This window comes from Tupaia chinensis, unplaced genomic scaffold, assembly GCF_000334495.1.
Source record: "Tupaia chinensis unplaced genomic scaffold, TupChi_1.0 Scaffold000493_1, whole genome shotgun sequence".
NCBI lineage: Eukaryota > Metazoa > Chordata > Mammalia > Scandentia > Tupaiidae > Tupaia > Tupaia belangeri.
Window position 1 is genome coordinate 1,248,558 of NW_006160005.1, and position 24,488 is coordinate 1,273,045.

The 24,488-nt window shown below is 50.9% G+C and overlaps 1 protein-coding gene across 1 annotated transcript in view; it reads right to left on the reverse strand.

Annotated features, from left to right (window-relative positions):
• Nucleotides 1-769: 769 nt before the first annotated feature.
• The window catches only part of STX8 (syntaxin 8), a 376,642-nt gene continuing 352,923 nt past the window's right edge, over nt 770-24,488 (reverse strand). The window contains exon 8 of the mRNA XM_006156403.3: nt 770-925. Within this exon, the coding sequence (XP_006156465.1) occupies nt 858-925 (68 nt within the window). The 3' untranslated portion in view covers nt 770-857. The remainder of the gene's footprint in view (nt 926-24,488) is intronic.

Consider the following 24,488-nt stretch of genomic DNA (forward strand, 5'->3'; position numbering starts at 1 on the left):
CTAACTGAACTCGCCATCACGTGCCCCGATGCACGCCGGTATCTGCACCGGGTACGCTCACACGCGCAGCGCTGCCGGAGCCAGCTCGGGAGCCCAAGGGTGCTGTCCTCACTTCATGACCACACCTGTCTCAGGCCGGAGCAGCACTTTCCGGTCATTTCCCACTCCATCCACCATACTCAACAGAACCGACGCCGGTTGCTTGCAAAGACGTCTCAGTCCTGAACAATGAGACTTTGCTCTTGCGAGGAAATGAGAAAGAACGTGCGGCCAGGTCTGAAGGCGGTCCCCAAAGCAGAGCCCAGAACTAACCTGAAGCAGTGACAACCAGCACCCTTGAAGGAGGCTGAAGCTTTTGGGGTGATTTGGGCAGGGCAGGGTGTAGGGTGGTGGATGGGGGCGGTTACATCTGCACTCACTTATCTGCATGGGTGACTGCCCCTTCCCTGTGGCCCTCACTTCGTCCCACTAGCTGGACGCCGTGGCCTTCACTATCTGCTTGTTTCCTACTGGACATGTGACATCCCCATGCAGACCGGACACCACGTCCCACACGGCCCGTCACCCCGTATTCCCAGGATGCCCAGTACGTTGCCAAGTAGCCGTGATCGACTGGTGGCCACAGGGCAGCAACCACTTGAGGGACCTCTGGGTAGCACCCAAATGACCAAGGCCGAAACCAAAAGAGCCACGCTGGGCCCAATGCTCTCGGTGGCTCTCCGGAGCCACCAACGGACACGCCTTTGCGGAAGCAATGCACGTGGGGAGCTCAGAGCGTTGGGGCGTTTTATTGAGAGCAGGCTTTGTGTACCAAATGGTGCCGAGCTCTTGTCCGTCACTGGCAGGTCGCGCTGCTGTCAGTTGGTTGGCCAGACTGCAACGACCACAATAGCCACGAGCAGCAGTAAGATCACGGTGATCATCCCTGAAAAACAGAAGCAGAAAGATCCCTTTTGACGATTCGCACCATAAAAGCATCGCACGGTCTATGAGGAGCTGCAGAGGCCTGTGGAGACGGGCCTTGAGGACATCCACCCCTTGTGTGCCTTCAGCTCGTGCCCCTGTGGGGGTGGAGCCTGGCAGGGGTGTTGTGGCTGCTGTTGCATGGCTCAGGCTTTGCCAGCTGGTGGTGCAGGAGGCTGGGGTTCCAGAGAAACCCAAAAGGCCCCCATGTCACAGTCAGGCCAGGACTAGCTGGGAGGGGCAAGGCCCTCCACCTGGGCCAGGAGGAGTGTGCATGGCCGGCCCCAGCTCATGCTTCTGTGTGCAGCCTGGACCACAGGGAGAGGGGGATGGCTGGGCACGACCACCTTGGTGACCTAATCAGAATTTGCACAGGTAAAGCGTCCCTAAGAGTTCACGGGGTGCGCTGGCGGCATGGTTACAGTGAATCCCACGTGGCTGGATCCCACATGGTCAAGTGCATGGTTGAGTCCTGGGCCTGGTGGCTTGAAAAATATGCCAGGTATGTGTGCATGCGTGCCCCAAATCCTGAGGATGGAGAAGAGACTGTGGTGTGGCCGGCCTCCTTTGGGGGTGATTTCTCACTCTCTCTCTCCCTCCCTCCATGTGGCAAGTGTGCACGCCCTGTAGCAGATTTTTTTTTTAGAGAGAAGTTTTTACTATACGGCATGTGCACTCGCCGGAGATACAGTGAGACTGAGAGACAGAAAGCGAGAAATCACCCCCGGGGGAATGGCCGCAGCACAATCCCTTCTCCTCCAGTCCCTTCTCAGGATTTTGGGCATGCACACACATGCACGCAGTGTGAGTTTTAAGCTGCCAGGTCCAGGACTTGAACTGCGGTTGACTATGTGGGAGTCCAGCGACATAACCATTATGCCATCTGCTGGTCCCTGTAGTAGATGTATTTTTAAAAATTGTTTTTAAGGAGTTATGAGCTCACAAATATTAGTTCTAGAAACTGCTTTCTCCACTGTCTATTGGGTCGTCGGGAAAGTCATGACACACTTTTGCAGCGACAAATACGTCATGACTTTCCTGACGACCTAACGTACGGATCCACCTTGTCTCCTTGAGTGCAGGATACTTAGGCCACCTTCTATAAAACATCCCAATCCAGAGCGTTTCCCTTTACATGTGTCTTTTTCTATCACACTTTTCTCATTTTATTTTCTAACGTTTTTGCCTGGAGAATGAATACAGAGGGGAGTGTAAGCCCGCTCGGCTAGCCTGCCCACATGCAGCCCCGCCGCCAGCCTCGGCCACCTCCTCAGGGCCCTGCGCCTGGCACTACCACTCCTTCCCTCAGTGCCGATGAAGCCGGCCCAAGAGAATGCAGCCCTTCCTCCGAGAGCCCTTCCACGCACGCTGCCTGGTATTTAATAACGAGTCCGAGCCACGTGCCAGGTACCCACCATGGCAGAGACCAGGACCAAGTACGCGCTCGGGAAAAGTCTGCTTACTGAAGACTCTCCCAGCGAGTGGGGCTCCAAGAGTGAGGAGCAGAGGAGAAAAGGCAGGTGGGGACGTCTTATACGGGAACAGGGCAGATACGCAAGAGCCCTGCCAGCTGGACGTCATATGGTCGACTGTGGGTTCCCATGTCTAGGTCACCCTGACAACAAGGTGGGTGGACACGAGTCCCCAGGACCCTGAGGAGCTGGAGGGCTGGAGAAAAGGGGGCTGTAGTAAGTATGATGAGACCCTGTTGAGGGTGGTCTCTCTCTGTCATGCACAAAAACACACCCCGGGTCCAGGTCTTGAACTGCGGTTGGCCATGAGGTGAGTCCAGTGCCTAAACCACCATGCCACTTGCTGGCCCCTGGAAAGTGTCTCTTTTTATTAATCTTTTCCAACAAGTTTAACGTTGTTGATCATTTCTTCTCTTTTTAATTACTTACTTAATTAATTAAATTCCAGAGAGTACATGCCCTTGTCAGAGAGAGGGAGGGAGGGAGAAGAAGAAAGCACCCGATAATGGGGCATGATTACATCACAACCCCTTCTCCTCCGTTTCTCTATCCTGTTGGGATTTGGGGTACACACGCACACACACTGCCATGTTTTTCAAACTGCTGTGGCCGGGATTTGAACTACAGTCAGCATATGTGATCTGGCTCCCTTAACCATGAGGCTGGCTCTATATTGTTTTATTAATTTCTGCTTTTATTTGCATTAATCTTATCCACAGAATTTCTTTGGATTTATTTTGTTCTTTCTGTGATTTATTTTTATTTAGTTATTCATTTTCTCTATTAGACAGTGACAGAGACAGCTCTCTAATAGGGTCTTAATGCCACAATCCACCCCCAGCCTCAGCCAGCCCCAGATCATGGGCACAGATGCACATGCCAGTATATACAGGGAGGCTCGGGGATGTGAACTTGAGACCTTCCCACATGGGCTGAGTTGTATTAGCACTGAGTCACTGTCTGACCCTCTAACTTCTTAAATTGAACGTTCACTCATTTGTTTCCATCTTTTTTTTCCTAAACATTACGCCGCTAAACTTGCAAGTTTTGATATGAAATCATTTCTAAAGTTTTTCTGTGTAGTTTTTAAGCTCTAAATATTTTGATATTTCCAACAGTGATTTCTTCTTTGGCCCACTTACTCAAAAACAGGTTTTTCAATTTCCAGTTACACTGAAAAATGCATTCACTTATGTAAATTGTGAGATAATGCACGTATTGCATTTGATGTAAAAATATCTGATTTCTCCTGGTGATAACGCCGTAAGCCCTCCCAACACTGCTATGGTTGCTGCCTACTTTTGTGATGGAAAAAAATGGTAAGTCTCAAATAAAGGTTAGTGAAAATAAGAATACTCTTTTCCTATCCAAGTTCACAGACTTCCTAAATTCTATCCACAGGTCCTCGGGTTCCATGCAGATCACAGAGTATACATATATATATATACACACACACACACATATATATACACACACACACATATATACATATATACATATGTTTTTTTTTCTTTTTTGGAGAGGTTTTCACTATAGGGCGCGTGCGCTCGCCAGACAGACAGAGAGAGACATAGAGACAGAAAGCGAGAAATCACCCCCCAGAGTTGATGGTCACGCCACAATCCCTTCTCCTCCATTCTCCTCTCGGGATCTTGGGCACGCACGCACACGCGCCCGGCGTGAGTTTTAAGCCACCGGGTCCGGGACACGAACCGCGGTCGACTACGTGGGAGTCCAGCGACATAGCCATTACGCCAACTGCTGGTTCCCCATATGTATTTTTTTAAGAGAGATTTTTGCTATAGGCGTGTGCGCTCACCAGAGAGACAGAGAGCAAGAAATCACCCCTCCAGAGGGGATGGCCACACCACAATCCTTTATCCTCCATTCTCCTCCTGGGACTTTGGGCATGCACCCACATGCACCTGGTATGAGTTTTAAGTTGCTGGGTCCAGGACTCAAACCATGGGAGTCCAGTGACATAACCATTACGCCCTCTGCTGGTTCCTAGATAGTATACATTTTAAACTCAACCCTGTGAAGTACAGCATGCCCATGGTTTTGGATACTGAGAAGGCACTTAGAAATACATGGCAAACCCCTCGTCATCTCCTATGGCAGTACGTGAATTTTCTCTGATGATTCAATCTTTTGGGTCCTTTCTCTCAGGGACTTAAGGTTTTGTTTTGCTTTGTTTTGGCCACAGGGTGTGTGCTCTTGCAGGAGAGAGAGAGCTGAAAAATCATAAGGGATTGTGGCATAGCCATCCCCCTGGTATGATTTTCAAGCTGCCAGGTCTGGGATTCAAACCTTGATTGGCCATGTGGGAGTCCTTCACCTTATCCACCACGCTACCTGCTGGCCCCTCATCTAGCATTTTAAGATGCTTGTAGCAGAAGGGATGAGTGTGTGTGTGTATGTGTGTGTGTTATCTTAGTCTATCTTCTCACCAGAACCAAAAGAACACATCTTTTCATTCATTTCTATCTCCAGACACATGGGGGTTGACCAAAAACTTCTCCTGGGCAGGAGCTCACCGTTTTCTAGGTCATTCTGCTATGCATGTGGTGTTTGGTTGAAAATTTGTTCCTGGCTGGAGTGAAAGGCTTATGCTGTACAGGAGAAGATAATGGGAATGGAAGAAGCAGACAGACTGAGGCGGAGTGTGGGGACAACACAGTGGCACTGCAGAGCCGCGGCTCACCCTAAGGTAAGTGAGTGGGGCTGAGTTTCCGGGGTGGTAGGGGGACGGTGAGAGGAGAAAGAGACACTGTCCCCGAGGCTCAGGCAGGAGCCGGGTCAGGAGAGCACTGGAGGCTGAGAAGTTCCGTGTGTAGCAGGGGCTCTAGGCGGAGGCTGTGCTGGCCCGGAGTAGAGGCCAGTGCAAGTGACCTGGAATGTTCAATCAGGGCGATTATGAGAAATAAATGAGCAGAACCAGGGATGAGAACAAAGGAATGGAGAACAAGAACTGATTGGGAAGGGAAAAACAGACATCTGGTTTTAGTTTGTGCACGCGAAGCTTGAGTGCCAAGGGCAGAGACTTCGGGGCACGGGCAGTGACCACACTGCCTTGGTTTGGCATGGGGCCGGGCTGGGGGAACCTGCCTCTCACCTCGCTGGTCCTCTCCACAAGGGAGCGGGGCCATCTTTTCAGAATGTAAAGCAGACTGAGTTTCCTTCTTGCTTCAAACCCTCTCATGGCTTAGACAGAGATGAAATCTCTAACTAACGTAGATTAGTCCAGAAGGCCTTGTGGCACCTGCTCCTGCTTCTTCTGTGGCCACACTGTGTGCTGCTCCAACAAACCACACTCCTTCCTGCCTTTCCACTCAGAGAACTCCCCTTGGTCTGGTTAGTTACCCCAAACTCAGCATCACTTCTTCAACAAACTCCTTAAAAAAATAGGGTCAGTAGGTAGCATAGTGGTTTAAGATGCTGGACTCCCACATGGTTGACCATGGTTCGAGTCCCGGATTTGGTGGTTTGAAACTCACACCGGAGACATGTGTGTGCAAGCCCAAGATCCCGAGAGGAGAATGGAGGAGAAGGGATTGGAGAGTGGCCATCTCCCCAGGGGGTGATTTCTCGCTTTCTGTCTCTTTCTGTCACTCTGGCGAGCACAAATACCCAATAGCAAAGCTCTCTCCCTCCAAAATTAATTCTTTTGTGAGAGAGGGATAGAGGCGGGGGGCACTCCCAATACAGTCCCCACACACGTTCCTCCCTGGCCTTGGCTGGATCATAGGCATGTGGACACACACGAGCCAGGACTCTTCCCGTGCGCGTCCAGCAGTGACACCACTCTCCTGTCTCCCCAAGGAACTCCTCTGCCTGCGGTTACTGTGCGCCTTGCCCCGACGCCTGCACAGCAGACCTCGCTGAATCACCGCTCAGACGCTCAGTGAGCTCCTGTCTCTCCCCTGGCACGAGCCTCGGGAGCAGGCGCGGTGCCCTCTTGTCACCACCACATCCCAGGTAACTAGCACAGGGCCCGGCTCACGAGAGACACTCACCATCTCCCTCTATCTCCAGACTAAATAAATGAGCAAAATGTATCGTATATTTGGAAGGTACCAGAAGAGGCAGTAAGAAAGACACAGAGGAAGCACTCACAGTGAGGGAGAAGCCGAGAAAGTGTGTCACCAACGCCAATTAACATGAAGATACAAAAGGGGGTCAGTACCGACCCACGGATACTGCAGAGACACCCGGCAGACAGAGAACGGCTCGCGAGTTTCGGAGGCCTTTCATGGTGCAGTGTGAGCGGAGCGGTGGGTGGGTCTGTTGAACTATTAATACAGCGAATCCTTTTAAAGCTACTAATTTTTCTGTCAAAGAAACCACGAATTAGACAAATTGGACCATAGTGAAGGCATGACAGGGGACACAATACCCATGAAAAATGAAATGCACTTCAGCTATTGACACTGGAGGCGGTACGCTGATAAGATGTGATAAGCCGGGTTCTTAGCCAGAGATGAAAAGAGAGACTTGAAGCGCGATGAAAAATAAAGAGTTTTCCATTTTGAACTTGTTCGGAGCAAACAGGGTTCCTTTGGGAGGAGGTGTTTAACAGGCTTAAGTAAACTGGGGTGCCCTGAGCGTCAACCCGAGGAAGTCACGTTAGGACGGTAAGTGACAGTGATAAGCAGAAGCCAGCGGTAGCCTTTGGGCTGTTGCTCAGAGGGGGTGCTGACAGACCTTATGGCTGCCATCCTGCTAACAGGCCTGGCCTTCCCGGAATGCACAACTCCGGCACCTTTCTGAAGGGAGCCTCTCTCTTCGGAAGGGTGTTTCACAAAGAATAACTCAGGATCTGTCTTTTTTTTTTTTTTTTTAAAGAGGTTTTTGCTTTAGGGTGCGTGCACTCACTGGGGGAGAGGGAGACAGAGACAGTGAGAGAGAAAGTGAGAAATCACCCACCATCCCTTCTTCTCCATTCTCTTCCAGGGATGGTGGGCATGCATGCACACACATCTGGTGCGATTTTCAAGCCACTGGGTCTGGGACTCGAACCGCAATTGGCCATGTGGGAATCCAGCGACGTAACTTCTACACCATCTACTGGCCCCTAACCCAGGATCTCTCTAAAGCCAGGGAAAGCGAAGCCAGAGTACGAGTACATGGAACATCCACGGGTGCCAGGTTTTGTACTGAGTGCTGTGGACACAGTGTCTTGCTTAATCTTCCCCAGTAACTAACTATCCTCTCTCTTTTGTTACTTAAAAAAAATCGGAGGGGGGAGGCAGAGGTGGCTGAGGCACTGAGTTCCCATGTGGCTAACTGTGTTAGAACCTTGGACCTGGTGTCTTGCTTTCTCTCTCTCTCTCTGGTGAGCACACACACCCTACAGAAAAATTTCAAAATAAATAAATAAAATATTCTTTTTTTGTTTGTTTCTTTTCTTTTTATCTTTTTTTTTTTTGAGAGGTTTTTGCTATAGGGTGTGTGCAACAGAGAGAGACAGACAGAAAGCGAGAAATCACCCCGCAGGAGGGATGGCCATGCTGCAATCCCTTCTCCTCCATTCTCTTCTCGGCATCTTGGGCATGCATGCACACGTGCCCAGTGTGAGTTTAAGTCGCTGGGTCCGGGACTCGAACCCCAGTCGGCTACATGGGAGTCCAGTGACATAGCCATTACGCTAACTGCTGGTCCCAAAATAAATTATTCTGTAAAAAAAAAATTATTATCTATTTATTTCTTCTGAGAAAGGAGGTGGGGTAGGCACCATCAGCAAGGTCTTCATGCCATGATCCCCCCATTTCAGGCAGCCCGGATCACGGGCCCATGATCACGTGTGCATGGCTGGCATGCTCAGGGAGCTCCCAGGACATGAACCCAGAGCCTTGCCCACGTGTTACCACCGCACACTTCTGTTTTACATATGAAGACGGTGATGTTCTAGAAGTTGCGCTGAGGGGGTGCTGACAGACCTTATGCCTGCCATCCTGCTAACAGGCCTGGCCTTCCCGGAATGCACAACTCCGGCACCTTTCTGAAGGGAGCCTCTCTCTTCGGAAGGGTGTTTCACAAAGAATAACTCAGGATCTGTCTTTTTTTTTTTTTTTTTTAAAGAGGTTTTTGCTTTAGGGTGCGTGCACTCACTGGGGGAGAGGGAGACAGAGACAGTGAGAGAGAAAGTGAGAAATCACCCACCATCCCTTCTTCTCCATTCTCTTCCAGGGATGGTGGGCATGCATGCACACACATCTGGTGCGATTTTCAAGCCACTGGGTCTGGGACTCGAACCGCAATTGGCCATGTGGGAATCCAGCGACGTAACTTCTACACCATCTACTGGCCCCTAACCCAGGATCTCTCTAAAGCCAGGGAAAGCGAAGCCAGAGTACGAGTACATGGAACATCCACGGGTGCCAGGTTTTGTACTGAGTGCTGTGGACACAGTGTCTTGCTTAATCTTCCCCAGTAACTAACTATCCTCTCTCTTTTGTTACTTAAAAAAAATCGGAGGGGGGAGGCAGAGGTGGCTGAGGCACTGAGTTCCCATGTGGCTAACTGTGTTAGAACCTTGGACCTGGTGTCTTGCTTTCTCTCTCTCTCTCTGGTGAGCACACACACCCTACAGAAAAATTTCAAAATAAATAAATAAAATATTCTTTTTTTGTTTGTTTCTTTTCTTTTTATCTTTTTTTTTTTTTTTTTAGGGGGTTTTTCTTGTGCAACAGAGAGAGACAGACAGAAAGCGAGAAATCACCCCGCAGGAGGGATGGCCATGCTGCAATCCCTTCTCCTCCATTCTCTTCTCGGCATCTTGGGCATGCATGCACACGTGCCCAGTGTGAGTTTAAGTCGCTGGGTCCGGGACTCGAACCCCAGTCGGCTACATGGGAGTCCAGTGACATAGCCATTACGCTAACTGCTGGTCCCAAAATAAATTATTCTGTAAAAAAAAAATTATTATCTATTTATTTCTTCTGAGAAAGGAGGTGGGGTAGGCACCATCAGCAAGGTCTTCATGCCATGATCCCCCCATTTCAGGCAGCCCGGATCACGGGCCCATGATCACGTGTGCATGGCTGGCATGCTCAGGGAGCTCCCAGGACATGAACCCAGAGCCTTGCCCACGTGTTACCACCGCACACTTCTGTTTTACATATGAAGACGGTGATGTTCTAGAAGTCCCACCTAAGGCCCTAGAGCTGGTAAGAGGAAGTGCCAGCTCAGAATGCAGGTGGGTCAGGTCAGATCCCTTAGCCCTGCACTTAAGGGGTGCAGCCCTTCTCTGCACCAGTAGGGCCCATTAGGGGGGTCATGAGTGGCCTGACTCACTGGGGTTGAAAAAGAGGGATAGAGTTCTTTCTTGTTTCATCCTCTTTTCTCTCTGCTTCCTTTCCTTCTGCCACCCTCTTCCTTCCTTAACTTCGGATGGAGGATATTTTTAAACACACGCATAAGTAGACAGGAGAGCACACGGAACTGCGACGGACCCGTCCCTCGGCTCTAGCGAGGACCAGTTCACGGGTGGTCTGCTCTCCTCTCTGCCTTCACCTGCTCCCTGTCTCCAGGGTATTGTTTCGAAGCAAATTCCAGATAAATATGCCCTACAAATATTTCAGTATACATTGCTAAAAAATAAGGCACTGTTTAAGAAAACAGCATCAGGGGACCAGCAGTTAGCATAATGGCTATGTAGCTGGACTCTCCTGCAGTCGACTGCGGTTCGAGACCCAGACCCGGTAGCTTAAACTCACGCCAGGCCGTGTGTATGTGCATGCCCAAGATCCCAAGAGGAGAATGGAAGAGAAGGGATTGCGGTGTGGTCATCCCCCCTGAGGGGGTGATTTCTCGCTTTCTGTCTCTCTCTGTCTTTCTGGCGAGCGCATGCGTCCTATAGCAAAAGCTCTCCAAAAAAAGAAAACAGCATCAGGGGCCAGCAGATGGCATAGTAGTCACGCCACTGGACTCCCACATGGCCAACCGAGATTCGAGTCCTGGACCTAGTGGCTTAAAAACTACACCGGATGCGTGTGCATGTGTGCCCAAGGTCCTAGGAGAAGAATGGAGGAGAAGGGATTGAGGCCTGGTCGCCCCCTGGGGTGACCACACTGTAATCCCTTCTCCTCTCTCTCCTCTAAGGACTCTGGGCATGCACGCACATGCACCTGGACTGACTGTCAAGACAAAGGGTCCAGGACTTGATCCCTCACTTTCCCTCTCACTGTCCCACCTCCACCCAGCACAAGCACCCTAAGGCTAAAAGCTCTCTCAAAAAAAAAAAAAGAAGAAGAAAAGAAAAGAAAACAGCATGAAACACAACCTCAAGGGAAAGGGAGTTGATGTTTCCTAGAGACGGGCAGGAAAGCACCTCCGACATTTCCGAAGTAGGGAAGTGGCTCCAGCCTCCAGGATGCAGGAGACCTCCTGCTGACTCCTGACATGGATGCAGGAGAGCCTGAATCTACTCAGTCACGTGACAGAGAGATGAGGCTCCCCTGCCTCAGAGTGGTGCTTGAACCCCAGGGGGTCAGGCCATCCATCCCCCGGCGAAGGAAAGGTCTGACATTTCAGAACGAGGAAAGACAGTTGAACTTCTGGGAACCTGCCAGCTCCCCGAACAATGACTGCTCTCTGCACACACCCCCGGCCCCCCCAGCACGAAACACCTGGCGCGGCTCCCGGCTGCCAGATCCGTCCCTGTGCACTTCACTCAGCTCCTGGCCTGGAACACTGACACCTGGCAGGGCAGCTTCTCCCTCCCGATACTCAGAGTGGCTTTCGGGGGCAGGCGGGGGGTGCCAGGGTTACAGGGTGGAAAAAAGTATCCGTTTCCTTTGGTCAGTTTACCAGATGAGTATTACTCAACCACTTCCAATATTTACAGGTCCAGCCCATGGCAATTAAAACAAGATGTAAGAAAACAAACTCCTTTTAAAACTGGGAAAGGATATTAAACATGGTCTCTCAGGAACGGGCTGTGTGTTCTGAAGATTGTGCATCTAGATCAACGGCCCATACTTCCCCCCCCCCCCCCCGGAAACCCGGGAAACGGCAAAATTTTGGGGAAACGCTGGAAACCGGCAAATTCTGGCACCGCTGCTGCCAGGGCCTCTGCCACAGGGAGCGTTAGGTAGCAGTCCCGGGAGCCCGGTGTTTCTGGAGACAGCAGATAGCTGTGCCGGCCATTTCTACCCAGTAGGGTGGCCGCGGGGAACGTGCGAGGGGAGCGTGAGGGACAGGAGGGGTGGAGAGGCAGGGCATGAAGGCACATCTGTCTGGCCGTCATATTCCTACGCTCTCGGTCTCGTCACAGGGACAAACATCCTGGCTGCCTGCTACTGTCGGCTGTTTGGAATCCAAATACACACTCTTCTCTTTTTCTTTCTTTCTTTTATTGGGTAGCTTTTTGCTATAGGGCGCGTCCATGCCCTACAGACAGGGAGAGACAGAGAGAGAGAGAAATCGCCCTAGAGACAGGGAGAGACAGAAAGAGAGAGAAATTGAGAAAGCACCCCCTATAGGGGATGGCTACACTATCAACCCTTCTCCTCTAATCTCCTCTTAGGATTTTGGACACACACGCACCTGTACTTGGCCTGATTTTCAAGCTACCGGGTCCAGGACTTGAACTGCACAGCTGACCATGTGAGATCCAGCACCTTAACCTCCACACCACCTGCTGGCCCTCTTCTCCTTCCTTCCCTCCCTCCCTCCTTCTTTCTTTTCTTTTTTCTTTTCTTTTCTCTTCTTTTCTTTATGGTTATTTCTCCCATGAGTAAAAGAGATAGGCAGACAGCACCCCTAGCAAAGCACTGACACCATGATCTACCCCCAGATCACGGGCAGATGTGAGTCACGTGTATTCAGGGAGGTCTCTGGATGTGAACCGGAACCCTCCCCATGGGGGTCAGCCTCGCGGGGCATTGCATTTACCGCAGAGCCACTGTCTGCCCCCGGAGTACACATTCTTATTGTCTGCTGGGGTTTCACACTGGCAGAGCCGGCGCTGACGAGCGGGCCCTACGTTGTGAATAACCTCTCGAGATGGGCAGGGGACACTAGGAATGACTCGGGTCGTCGCCTGTTGCTTTTTTTGTTTCCCTTCTCTCAGTTGTGTGCATCCGTAGGTGACATTTGCTTATGTATTAACCAGTGGGTTCTCACTGATCAAATATATTTTTTGTGGCAGACTCCTGAGCGGAGGAGGGGAAAAGCACGAGAGGAGACCAGACTGGAATATTTGTTTTCAAAAGTTCATGTAAATAGTCTCTTTAATCCCATTACTGGGCAAATAAAGCTAAGAAGACAGTAGACGCCGTGCACGAAGGTGGACGTGTTGACATTCTGGTGTGCGGATCAAACGCTGGAGAATGGCGGCCGCCCCTGAGAGCCGCCTAGCCCTGCCCACTCTGGAGCCATGTCAGGAGCCGTGTCAGGAGCTGTGTCGGATCTGCTGGTTGGCCTGGCCCGGCCCAGCGGCTCAGCGGGACGGGGAAGCAGACACTGTGGGTGGGCATGGGGGCATCTGCCTGCCTCTGATCTCACCCCTCTGGAGCCTGCGTCACCCCACAGTTGGACATTTCAATCTCTGCAGATGCTGCCTCTGTCAGAATACTGCGCCGAGCCCTTCTCTGGGGTTCGGAGCCTGATCCCGACCCGTGACTGCTCTCCCTGCACTGCTGCCTGGTTTGCCCTTCCTCTGCAGCTCTGGGGAGTTTCCCTGCATCTCCCCACAGACCTCACCTTCCCAGCCAGCTCTGCTCCGCCGAGAGCCTCATCCTAATCTCAGTCTGCCCCAAGGCCAGAGCCTGGAACACCCAGCTCAGATCCCACGTCCTCCACAGCCACTGCTCTGCCCGGGGAGACCCGAGGGGCAGGCTCAGCAATTACTGCTCTTCAGTGACTGTCCATCTCTAAGTGACTTCATTCCTGTTTCTCTTCTGAGGTCATAGGATCGCCAACACCAGGACCCCGGGCAGGCTCAGCAATTACTGCTCTTCAGTGACTGTACCTCTCTAAGTGACTTCATTCCTGTTTCTCTTCTGAGGTCATAGGATCGCCAACACCAGGACCCCGGGCAGGCTCAGCAATTACTGCTCTTCAGTGACTGTCCATCTCTAAGTGACTTCATTCCTGTTTCTCTTCTGAGGCCATAGGATCGCCAACACCAGGACCACGCAGTCTGATGCAGCAGGAGGGCTGCTGCTTTTCCAGCCAGAGACCTGACTTCCAGTCCGCCCCCAACTGGCTAGGAGATACGGGGAGAGTTTCCAGACTCTGAGTCTGGTTCCACCATTTGTGAAACAGACGAAAGAGCGTCAGAGTCCTAAGCTTGCTGGGGGGAAATCGGTAAGGTCAGTACACACAAGTTCTAGAGCCTAAGTGGCCTCAGTGCCATGGTCGTCCCTCCTCGCCCCGCCGCTCTCTGGGCACGGCAGATGCGCCCATAGCTGTCCCACGAGGGAGCAGGTCTCGGCGTCACAGCGGAAATAAAACGTCACGCAGTCCAAAAGAGAAGGCAGAGGAGCGCACACAGGACCTGCGTGGCATGGAGGGTTGAAACAGACGGCTTCGAGCCGAGGCCGCGGTGATGATGGGCGACCCGGGAAGGGCAGCTGGGCTGGGCGAAATTCCGGCTGCTGTCACGAGGCAGGCAGTGCACAGCCGGGGGACACCAGGTGAAAGGAGCCGTGAGAAATCCAAACGCAGACGCCATAAAGGAAGGGAAGGTCAGAGCAGGGGCACGGGCTGAGGACGGGGTCACAGGCGAGGGGAGGAAGAGGTGAAAGCAAACCAAAAGGCGACCGGGCATTCTAACGCAGTCGGCTACTGTGGGGAGGGGCAGGGAGGAACCCCAGGCTGGGGAGCACGGGTAGGGGGGTTGGCGATATGGCACTAAGGACAGCGACCACCATCACGAGAATGAAGACGACAGCAGCACAACGAGAATAGAAGGCAAAAACAGGAGTCCTGGGGGCCAGCGGGTGGCACTGCCAGCAAGGCAACTGGATCCCACATGGGTTCAGAACTACATGGGTTCGAGTCCTGAAATGGGTGGCTTGAAAGACATACCAGGTGTGTGTGTGTGTGTGTGCTCAAAATTCTTTTTTTTTTTCTTTTTTGGAGAGGTTTTTGCTATAGGGCGCGTGCGCTCGCCAGACAGAGAGAGACAGAAAGACAGAAAGTGAGAAATCACCCCCCAGAGGGGATGGCCACACCGCAATCCCTTCTCCTCCATTCTCCCCTCGGGATCTTGGGTGTGCATGCACACGCGCCCGGCATGAGTTTTAAGCCACCTGGTCTGGGACGTGAACCACAGTCGACTACGTGGGAGTTCAGCGACATAGCCATTACTCTAACTGCTGGTCCCTCTGTGCCCAAAATTCTGAGAAGAGAATGGAGGACAGGGGATTGTGGCATGGTTCATCCCCGCAGAAGGGGTGCTTTCTCACCTTCCTAGTTTTTCTCTCTGCACTGGGCCAGCTCCGCAGTGCAGCAGTGACGCACTGTCCAGACGAAGCCAGATCCCACATGGCCAGCCGGGGTTTGAACCCGGTTCCAGTGACTTGTGTGCTGGGTATGCACAGGTGCCCAGGATCCTGACAGGGTGGAGAACTGGAGAGGAGAGGATTTCGGCCACACTGGAGGGCACACTCGCTCTCTCATGCACATGCATGTACCCTCGGGCATATTAAAAAAAGAGTCTAGTCACGCCATCGGGTACCTGTGCTCTCACCATAGGCGAGGAGGCTGGCAAGCACCAGCTGTCCCCCAGTTCACAGGTTAGGAAATGGGGACTCAGGGCGACGCAGGGTGAGGCGGGCCTATGCTCCTACTCCCTTGACCACTACCTCTTTTCTGAAGATGGGGACCCCATGAAGCAGTGGCCAACAGCAGGACTGGCTCTGGGCAGGTGGCCATGGTTTCTGGACGGCAGCGTCATGGAGCTCAGCCTGACCACAGGGTGGGAGGTCAGGATGGAGGAGGCAGCTGGGGTGAACCCCGGAGTTCTGCAGGGTGAAGAGGGCAAACCACGGATTGTAACAGCCGAGTGACGGTGAGACTCTTTAAAGGCATACATTACAGGGCAAAAACTGGGCCACCACGTGGACTCTGCCCGTTTTGGTTCTGACTGAAAACAGAGCAGCACTAGGATTAAATGGATCTTCATTTCCTACGTGCCTTGCTGACAAGACTGCGGCCCGGGAACACAGCATTGGGGAAGAGGAAGGGCTGGCCGACTCCAGTGGACCCCTTCCTAGCCTCTGTGGGCCAGGTACCCCGCACTTGCATGCTGGCTCCTCCCGCCGTGCAGGGTGACCCCCAGATAGCTAAGGCTGGGCACACTCCCAGACGCTAGTGCCCGGCCCGAGGCCGGAGCCACCGGAGGTCGCCTGCGTTCTCCCAAGTGCCAGCCCACTGAAGGGAAAGACTCTGGTCCTCTTTCCTCTTTTTTAAAGTTTATTTAGTTGGGCCAGCCGGTGGCATGGTAGTGAAGGCGACTGATCCCACATGGCTGATTTCATGGCTCCAGTCCTCAATCTGGCAGCTGGAAAAATCCACCAGGTGCGTGTGTGAGCCCACAGTCCTGAATGGAGGGGGAGGGAGAGGAGCAGGGGTGGCGGCATGCCCACTGCTGCAGGGGCGGGGGTCGTTTCACTCCACCCTTCACCCCTATCTCTCTCTGGCAAGTGCACATGCCCTCTACAAATTTTTAAAACGTTTATTTCTTCCACGAGAGAGAGAGAGAGAGAGAGAGAGAGAGAGAGAGAGACCCCCACCAGGGTCCCCGCACGGCCATTCTTCCCCGGCCAGCCAGGACCACAGGTGCACGGGACGCAGACCTGGGACACTCCCATGTTGAGTCCAGCTTCACAGAGCGTTGTGTTACCTCCGTGACTGTGGCCTTTTCTGAAGTGACTCTTTGGAGTGGCCAGGCTAGTGCCACCACGTATGTCCGGGCTACATTTGAGCCTTGGCCATGCAGGAGGGCAGAAGTGTCTCCCTTTCCCTGGCAACTCCCCGCTCTCTTCTGAAGGCCGGATGCCCAGCAGGCAAGATTACCTTCCCAGTCCCAGGGCTGGGGACCAGGGCTATGCTGACAGAGGTACAGCTCCGGGAAATGCAGAACTGGGACAAGAATCAACTCAGAAAAGAAGGCAGTGACGGTCAGAACAGAGAATGGGGCACAGGGAGACATCTGGGGGCCAGAGAGAGCAGGAGCGTCCCCAGCAGGAAGCAAGAATCAGGGGAAGGTGACCTCCAAGGAGAGGGGGCTGGAACGAGGGGAAAAGGACTGGCTAGAAACAGGAAATTAAAAGGAATTAAGACTGCAAGAGACAGGGCAGAGGACACGGCGGCCTAGTGAAAGCCAGGCCCCGGGGGTCTGGGCTCCAGGCCCTGGGCACGAGCACCTGGCTGGGCGTCAGGTGGCTCTGAGGCAGCAGTCACAGCCCTGAGGCCATGGCGAGGCCGACACGTCAGCAGAAACCCCACGTGAGAGCTCAATTCAGCAGCCGCAGTGGATCAGGACACAGAGAATGGGACAGCCTGCCGGTCAGGCCGTCCCCGTGCTGAACGAGAGCACTGCCGGGACAAGGCGTCCTGGTGTTGGACGCACCCACACCAGGACTGAGCGCGACGACTTTAAATATATATATATATATATATATATATATACACACACACATATACATATACATACACACACATATATATGTTACTTTATTTATATTTTTTTATTTTTAAATTTGATTTCTATAAAAAAAAAAAGAGAGAGAAAGAAAGTGAAAAGCAAGCTGTCAAGTCTGGGACTCGAACTGTGGATGGCCATATAGAAGTCCAGCACCTTAACCACCACACCATCTCCCAGTCCCAACAGGGGCTGTTGTTGATTGCTACTGTGTCAGACCCCATGGGTACAGAGACATATATCTCTTTATCTATATAGAGAAGTATGGGTTATATATCCATTTCTATCTATCTATCTATCTACACACACACACACACACACACTTATATATATACATATATTTTTTTTTTGCAGGGAGTCGGGTACGTGTGCTCACCAGACAGAAAGAGAGAGAGAGAGAGCTGGAGAAAGTCCCCCCTCAGTGGGGTATGGTCCCTCCTCTGGCCATATAGAAGTATTTCTCCATCCTGTCAGGATTTGGGGTGCACAGACACACACACAAACACACACACAAACACACACACACACACACCTGGCATGTTTTCCAGCTGCCAAGGCTGGGATTTGAACTGTGGTTGGTCATGTAGGATCCAGCTCCCTTAACCACTGGGCTATGGTGTCAGCCCCAAAGATGCACATTTGACTATTGGTGGGTCTGCTGCTCTTGTGAGAGGAGCAGAAAACCAACTTCGTCTTTCCTCACCCCCAGAACAAACACAAAACTCTGCAGCTGATGAGCGTTCCTCAGAGGGAGTACGTAAAAACCCAGCCATTATTATTGCTTCCTGCACAGAAAGTGCTGAATAGCTTCTAGGCCCATCTGTGTTCTTAAAGTGTTATTCATTTCCCTTCCCTGAAATAGGTTCAGCCTAGCAATCACCACGATTCAACAGCAGAATTCAATTGTAAATAGATAATCCTTCATATCAGCAATCAAAAGCAGCGTATTATGAGTTGTCAAGTCAATAATTTAATGCCAATTCTCTGGCGCATCAATATTTGCTAAGAAATATCCCCTCGTTGTGCTGTGAGTTACCCCTGGGAATGTGGATCTGTCTGGAGTCTGGCAGAAATTCAAGTGTCTTTGAAAAGACAGTCAGGAACTCTGTTATGGATATCTTGTTTGGACAATTCCCTCTTGACTAAGTGTCAAAAGATTTCTGAATGGCTCCAGTCAGGCTGTGGATTCACCATTACAAGCCCCTTCATTTGTCCTGTTTGGACTGTGACACATCACCTGGCATGAATTAGGGACAGCTGGCAAGGTGACACGAGGGCACGACTGCCAACGTCCTAACTCAGGTTCAGAAATGCAGGGCAGAGAGGGGCAGCTGTCGAGATACTGCCCTGTCAATACGTCAGATGCTTACCCATCTAATTTCTCAAAAGCAAGTCTTCTAGATCCACAGTTCGAGTCCCAGACCCAGCAGCTTGAAAGACATGCCCAGGGCGTGTGTATATGTGCCCAAAACCCTGAAAGAAGGGCAGAGGAAAAGGGACTGTGGCATGGCCATTTCCCCATGGGGTGCTTTCTCTCTCTCTCTCTCTCTCTCTCTAGCAAATACACGTGCCCTATAGCAAAACTAAAAAGAAATAAATAAATAAAATTAAAAATATATATTTGGGACCGGCAGTTGGCATAATGGCTATGTTGCTGTACTCTCCATGTAGTCGACTGCGGTTCGAGTCCCAGACCTGGCAGCTTAAACTCACGCCAGGCATGTGTGTGTGTGTGTGCCTAAGATCCTGAGAGGAAAATGGAGGAGAAGGGATTGTGGCATGGCCATCCCCCCGGGGGGCGATTTCTTGCTTTCTGTCTCTCTGTCTGTCTTTCTGGAGAGCACACACGCCCTATAGCAAAAACCTCTCCAAAAAATAAAATAAAACACATATTTAAAAATAATTATTTAAAATTACTTGTTATTATTTTTTATCTGATCAGAGAGAGAGAGAAAAAATGAGAAAGCAAACTGCCAGGTCTAGGACTTGAACCTTAGTCAGACACGTGGGAGTCCAGCACCATAACCACCATATCAACTGCCACCTCCCAAATTTTTTTTTATGAAAGCAACTCATCTGCCCATGATGTAAAAGGTCATTGGGTAGTGGAACAGAGTCACTGAATTCTGAACCTCACAACGAGCTATTCTGGGGTACCCCAGAGGCCATGTCCAACCTGTCCCTGCTTCCATACACAGGGCTGAAGTGACAGGGCCCAAGTGAGGCCAACCAGCTTCTCTTCCCAGGAATGCGGGTTTTGTGAACTGAGTACAGCTGGGGTTCAGGCACAGCCATGGTGACAGTTCAGCGGGGTGGGCTGCAAACTCAGCCCGGAAGGCCGGCCCCGGGCCCTGCCATGGCGCTGACTCCTCAGACTCGGCCGGCTCGGTTATCCCTCAGCTCCTCACGGGTAAGCCAGCATCACTCAGATGGATCACGTGTTTTTAACGTCAGTGAGCCAAAGTCATTTCCTTTTACTGGTAACCAGGATCTTGTACCAGAGAAGCCATCAGCAAACATTGTTCCTAGGTATTTGGAAAATCTCAGTAACAGTAACGCTTTGGCTTTGCCAGTTTGGTCTTGACAGGACAGTTCCAAGGTGCTGCTCTTTTTTTTTTTTTTTTTTTTTTTTTAAGAGAGAATTTTTGCTATATGGCACACACTAGAGGGACAGAGAAAGTGAAAAGTCACTCCCCAGGGGGGATGGCCATGCTGCAACCCCCTTTCCTCTATTCTCCCCTTGGGATTTTTGTGCAAGATACTTTATGAGCTACATGGTTTTTTGGAATATTTTTGGCTATAGGGTGTGTGTGATTGCTAGAGAAAAAGAGAGAGGGAAAGTGAGAAACTACTTCCTGGAGGTATGGCCATGCCATAATCCCTTGTCTCCCAGCCCCCTCTTGCCATTTTGGGCTTGCATGCACACACACCCAGGGTGATTTTCAAGCCACCAGGACTCAGACCACAAAGACATCAATGTGGGATCGGGTGCCTTAACTGCCACAGCACCTGCTGACCTGACCAACACAGTTCTGAATTGTGCAGGTCTACTTAGATGTAGTTTTTTTTTTCAATAAATACTGTAAATATGCTCTCTCTCTTTCTCTGTGTGTGTGAGTGTGTGTGTGTTTTATTAAGAGAGATTTTTCTTATAGGGCACCTGTACTCGCCAGAGAGACAAAGAGATAGAAAGTGAGAAATCACCACCACCACCACCACCACCACCCCGGGGTATGGCCACATCGTAATCCCTTCTCCATTTTCTTCTTTGTATTTTGGGAACACACGCACACATGCCTGGAGGGTCCAGGACTCGAACTGCAGTCGACTACATGAGAGTCCAGCGATGTAACAATTACTCCAACTGGTGATGCCCATAGTCTCTTTATAATAATTTTTTTGGACAGATTTTTGCTATAGGGCATGTGTGCTCACCAGTGAGACAGAGTGAGAAAGTAAGAAATCACCCCCCAGGGGGGATCGTCATGCCAGAATCCCTTCTCCTCCATTCTCCTCTCAGGATTTTGGGCACGCACGCACGCACACACACGCGCCTGGTGTGAGTTTCAAGTCATTGGGTCTGAAACTCTTAACCGTGGTTTGCCATGTGGGAATCCAGTGCCTTAACCACCATGCTGCCTGCTGACCCCTTGAATAATTATCTTAAAAATACCTTCTCATCTCTAACTTCTAAGAAAGCAGTGTATAACCCACGCAACATACAAAAAATATCTAACTGCTCATGTTATCAGCAAGGCTTCTGGTCGACGGGAGGCTAGTCATCGTTAAGGTTTTGGGAGAGTCAAAAGTTTTACTTGGGTTTTGCACTGCATAGGGGGTTACCCCTGCTAACTCCTGCACCATTCAAAGGTCAGCAACATACACCTCATATACCTCATACATATTATACATTAAAGCTGCTCAATAAATATTTAACTGACAAATCAACAAAAGATTCTCACTCCCAAGTGGTTAGGAAGGCAAAAACAGTATTGCTATTCTCTGTATTCTGCATCTCTTGTGGGGTTTTTGTTTGTGTTTAAGATTTCGTTATTTAGGGACCAGCAGATGGCGTAATGGTTATGTAGCTGGATTCCTACATGGCCAACCGCAGTGCGAGTTCCAGACCTGGTGGCTTGAAACTCACACCAGGTGCATGTGTGTGCGCGCCCAAGATCCCAGGAAGAGAAGGGATTTGGGTGTGACCATCCCCTCTGGGGTGATTTCTTGCTTTCTGTCTCTGTGTCTCTTTCTCTCTGGCAAATGTATACGCCCTATAACAAAAATCTCCCTTAAAAAAAGAATTCTTAATTTAATTTTATTTGTTGTTATTGTTGTTCTTATTATTATTATGATTCAATTTGAGCAGAGATAGAGAAGAGGGAAGAGAGGGAAAGTAAGAAAGCAAGCTGCCAGGTCTGGGACTCGAACTGTGGTCGCCCATGTGGGAGTGCTGCACCTTAACCACCACACTACTTAGTGGCCCCTATAATGGCTTTTGGTTGAAAAACATTGATTGAACACTTGAGAGGCACTGTTCTAGGTTCTGGGGATACAGCAATGGATAAAAGTGGCCAAAATCCCTGCCCTGACTGAATTGATGTTTGGTGGCGGGGGTGGGGGTGGTGGGGAGGAAGCAAAAGCAGACAAATGCGAGGAGACCATGGGATGTACAAGGCCCTGAGTGATGTAAAGAGGAACACGGCTTCTCTCTTCTCATGGCGGACCCTGGGTGATGGCTTGAAGGCTGACATCCCTTCTCTCTGCTTCTAGGGGCCGACCGGGGAGGGAGTGCTAATACTTTCCAGAAACCCGCCATCCTGCAGAGGGATTTGGAAATATATTGCGGGTAAGATTAGGGTGCCTTCCTACATGGCATCAGGAAACTGCCATCCTTAAATGTTAATAATATGTGAGCTTAGAAATAACACATTACAAACGTTTGCTGGAATGAGGGGTGATGTAATGACAACTGGAAACAGAAAGGGGACTTATTACGGAGTGTAGGAAAAGGAGAGCTGGAGAGGAAGAGCTCGCCGATGGGTTCCAGCACTTTCCAGGGCAGGGTACCCGGGCCAGAGACTGGTACCTGCTTGGTCTGTGGGGACATGTGACCTGCTTCTGCTGTGACACGAGAAGCAGTGTGCCACTTCTTGGAGAGCAGCTATTCCCCAGTCGGCCCGTGCTTCTTAGGCTGACGGCTGTTGCCGTTACTGGGGCCAGTTCTCCTCATCACGGGGGTGGCCACCGGCTGGCGGCCGAAACCGAGAGGAAGCTGTCTGCGGCGGTAGAGACAGGGTGAAATAACAGACACAAGGTGCCACCGAAAGTTTGGGAGGGCGCGGGCAAATGCATTTCCAGGCAGGGGGGTTGCCAGCACAGCTTCTGGTGCTCTGGCTGGACAGCCGCTCTGTCATCCTGCCCGCCACTTAATCTCTGCATTCCTGTGGCCTCCAAGGTGACATGGACCATATATTTAACCAAGGGCCACGGTGGGAGGGCAGAAGACAGATGACTGTTAAGGGCCGTGGGAGAAAAGACAAACAAGGGCTGGTGAGAGCAGCCTGGTGTGGGCCTTTTGCCTTAAGGGCTGAGTGTTTTCCCAAATAACCAGAACGGGGTCATAATTATGCACGTGGCCAAGGAGCCCATCCTCATCCCTGAAGCAGAAAAACTGGCTCAACCGTGTTCGAAAGGTCACCCCTGCCTTCAAGTGGTCACCATGAAGTGGTCTTAGGCTCTCTGGCCCACACATTTCCCAGATGGGGTGTTCCTTCCCAAAGATGCAACGAAATGACAGAGGGCATGAATATATGAACATGGGTGTGAGGACAGGGCTTCCCTCTTCGGGCAGCTGTGTAACCTAGCGACTGGAGCTGCACCACGGGCTGGGAAGGCAAGCAGCCTGCATTCAAACTCGGGCCCTGTCCTTTGAGTATGGGACCCAATCCTCTAAGTCATCGTCTTAGCTCACGGAGCGGTCACAGAGATGAAGAAAGAGAGAACGTTGAACACCAAGCATACTATCGGACATGCGGCGCCTTCCTACTGACATCAGCTACAATTACCACCCACTGGCAATTTTTCTTGCTACAGAAGTGGCTTTCATAGGATCAGCACATAGTGTCACGGTTATGTTGCTGGACTCCCATGTAGCTGACCGCAGTTCAAGTCCCAGTCCTGGTGGCTTAAAACTCACACTGGGTGCGTGTGCGTGCGTGCCCAAGATTCTGAGAGGAGAATGGAGGAGAAATGATTGTGGTGTGGCCATGCCCCCTGGGGGGTGATTTCTCGCTTTATGTCGCTCTGTTTCTCTGGCGAGTGCATGTACCCTAGAGCAAAAAAAAAACAAAACAAACAAACCAAAAAAAAAATCTCAAAAAACAAACAAAAACAAAAGTGGCTTTCACAACCATCAGCACCATGGGTGGGATGATCGTCCCCACAGGCTGGATGACACTTTGATCCTCCCCGTCATAAAACCTCAAACTCACTCTTCAGACTCGTGTAGACAGACTTTGAAATTTACATGTGCACAAACTCTTCCAACTGCCCGTGTGGCTTATATGAGGGGGTCTTTAAGAATCTCGTGGAAAATGTCATGATAAAAAAAAATGCATGAATTTCAAAATTATTGAGTCCCCACAGGCTGGATGACACTTTGATCCTCCCCGTCATAAAACCTCAAACTCACTCTTCAGACTCGTGTAGACAGACTTTGAAATTTACATGTGCACAAACTCTTCCAACTGCCCGTGTGGCTTATATGAGGGGGTCTTTAAGAATCTCGTGGAAAATGTCATGATAAAAAAAAATGCATGAATTTCAAAATTATTGACACTGGGGCCAGCAGGTGGTATAGTGGTTAAGGTGCTGGATTCCCACATGGCCAACCGCGGTTTGAGTTTTGGACCTGGTGGCTTGAAACTCATGCTGGGTACGTGTGCATGCATGCCCGAAATCCCAAGAGGAGAAGGGAGAGGGGACTACAGTGTGGCCATAGCCCCTGGGGGGTGATTTCTCACTTTCGCTCTCTCTGAATTTGTCTCCTCTCTGGTGAATGCATGCTCCCTGTGACAAAATTATTGGCACCTAAATAAACTCATGCTTGAATTCCATTTCTTCAAGAATTTTACGAAGTACCCTCTTATGCATAAGAAATATTGATATTAAAAGCAGTCAATAAAATGCAGGTCGTATGTGCTCGTACAGAAGGGACCCATACCTCTACCCTGAGTGCCCTAAATGCTCTTCTCCCGAGGCCTGGGTGTGCTCACCCCATGATCTGGCTATAGTGAGATGCGTGACACAGGTAAGGAGTGAAAATGACCCACACCTTGGTCACCTGCCAACTTCTCATCATGGCAGGATGGGAGCCACTAGAGTCGTGAGGCCCG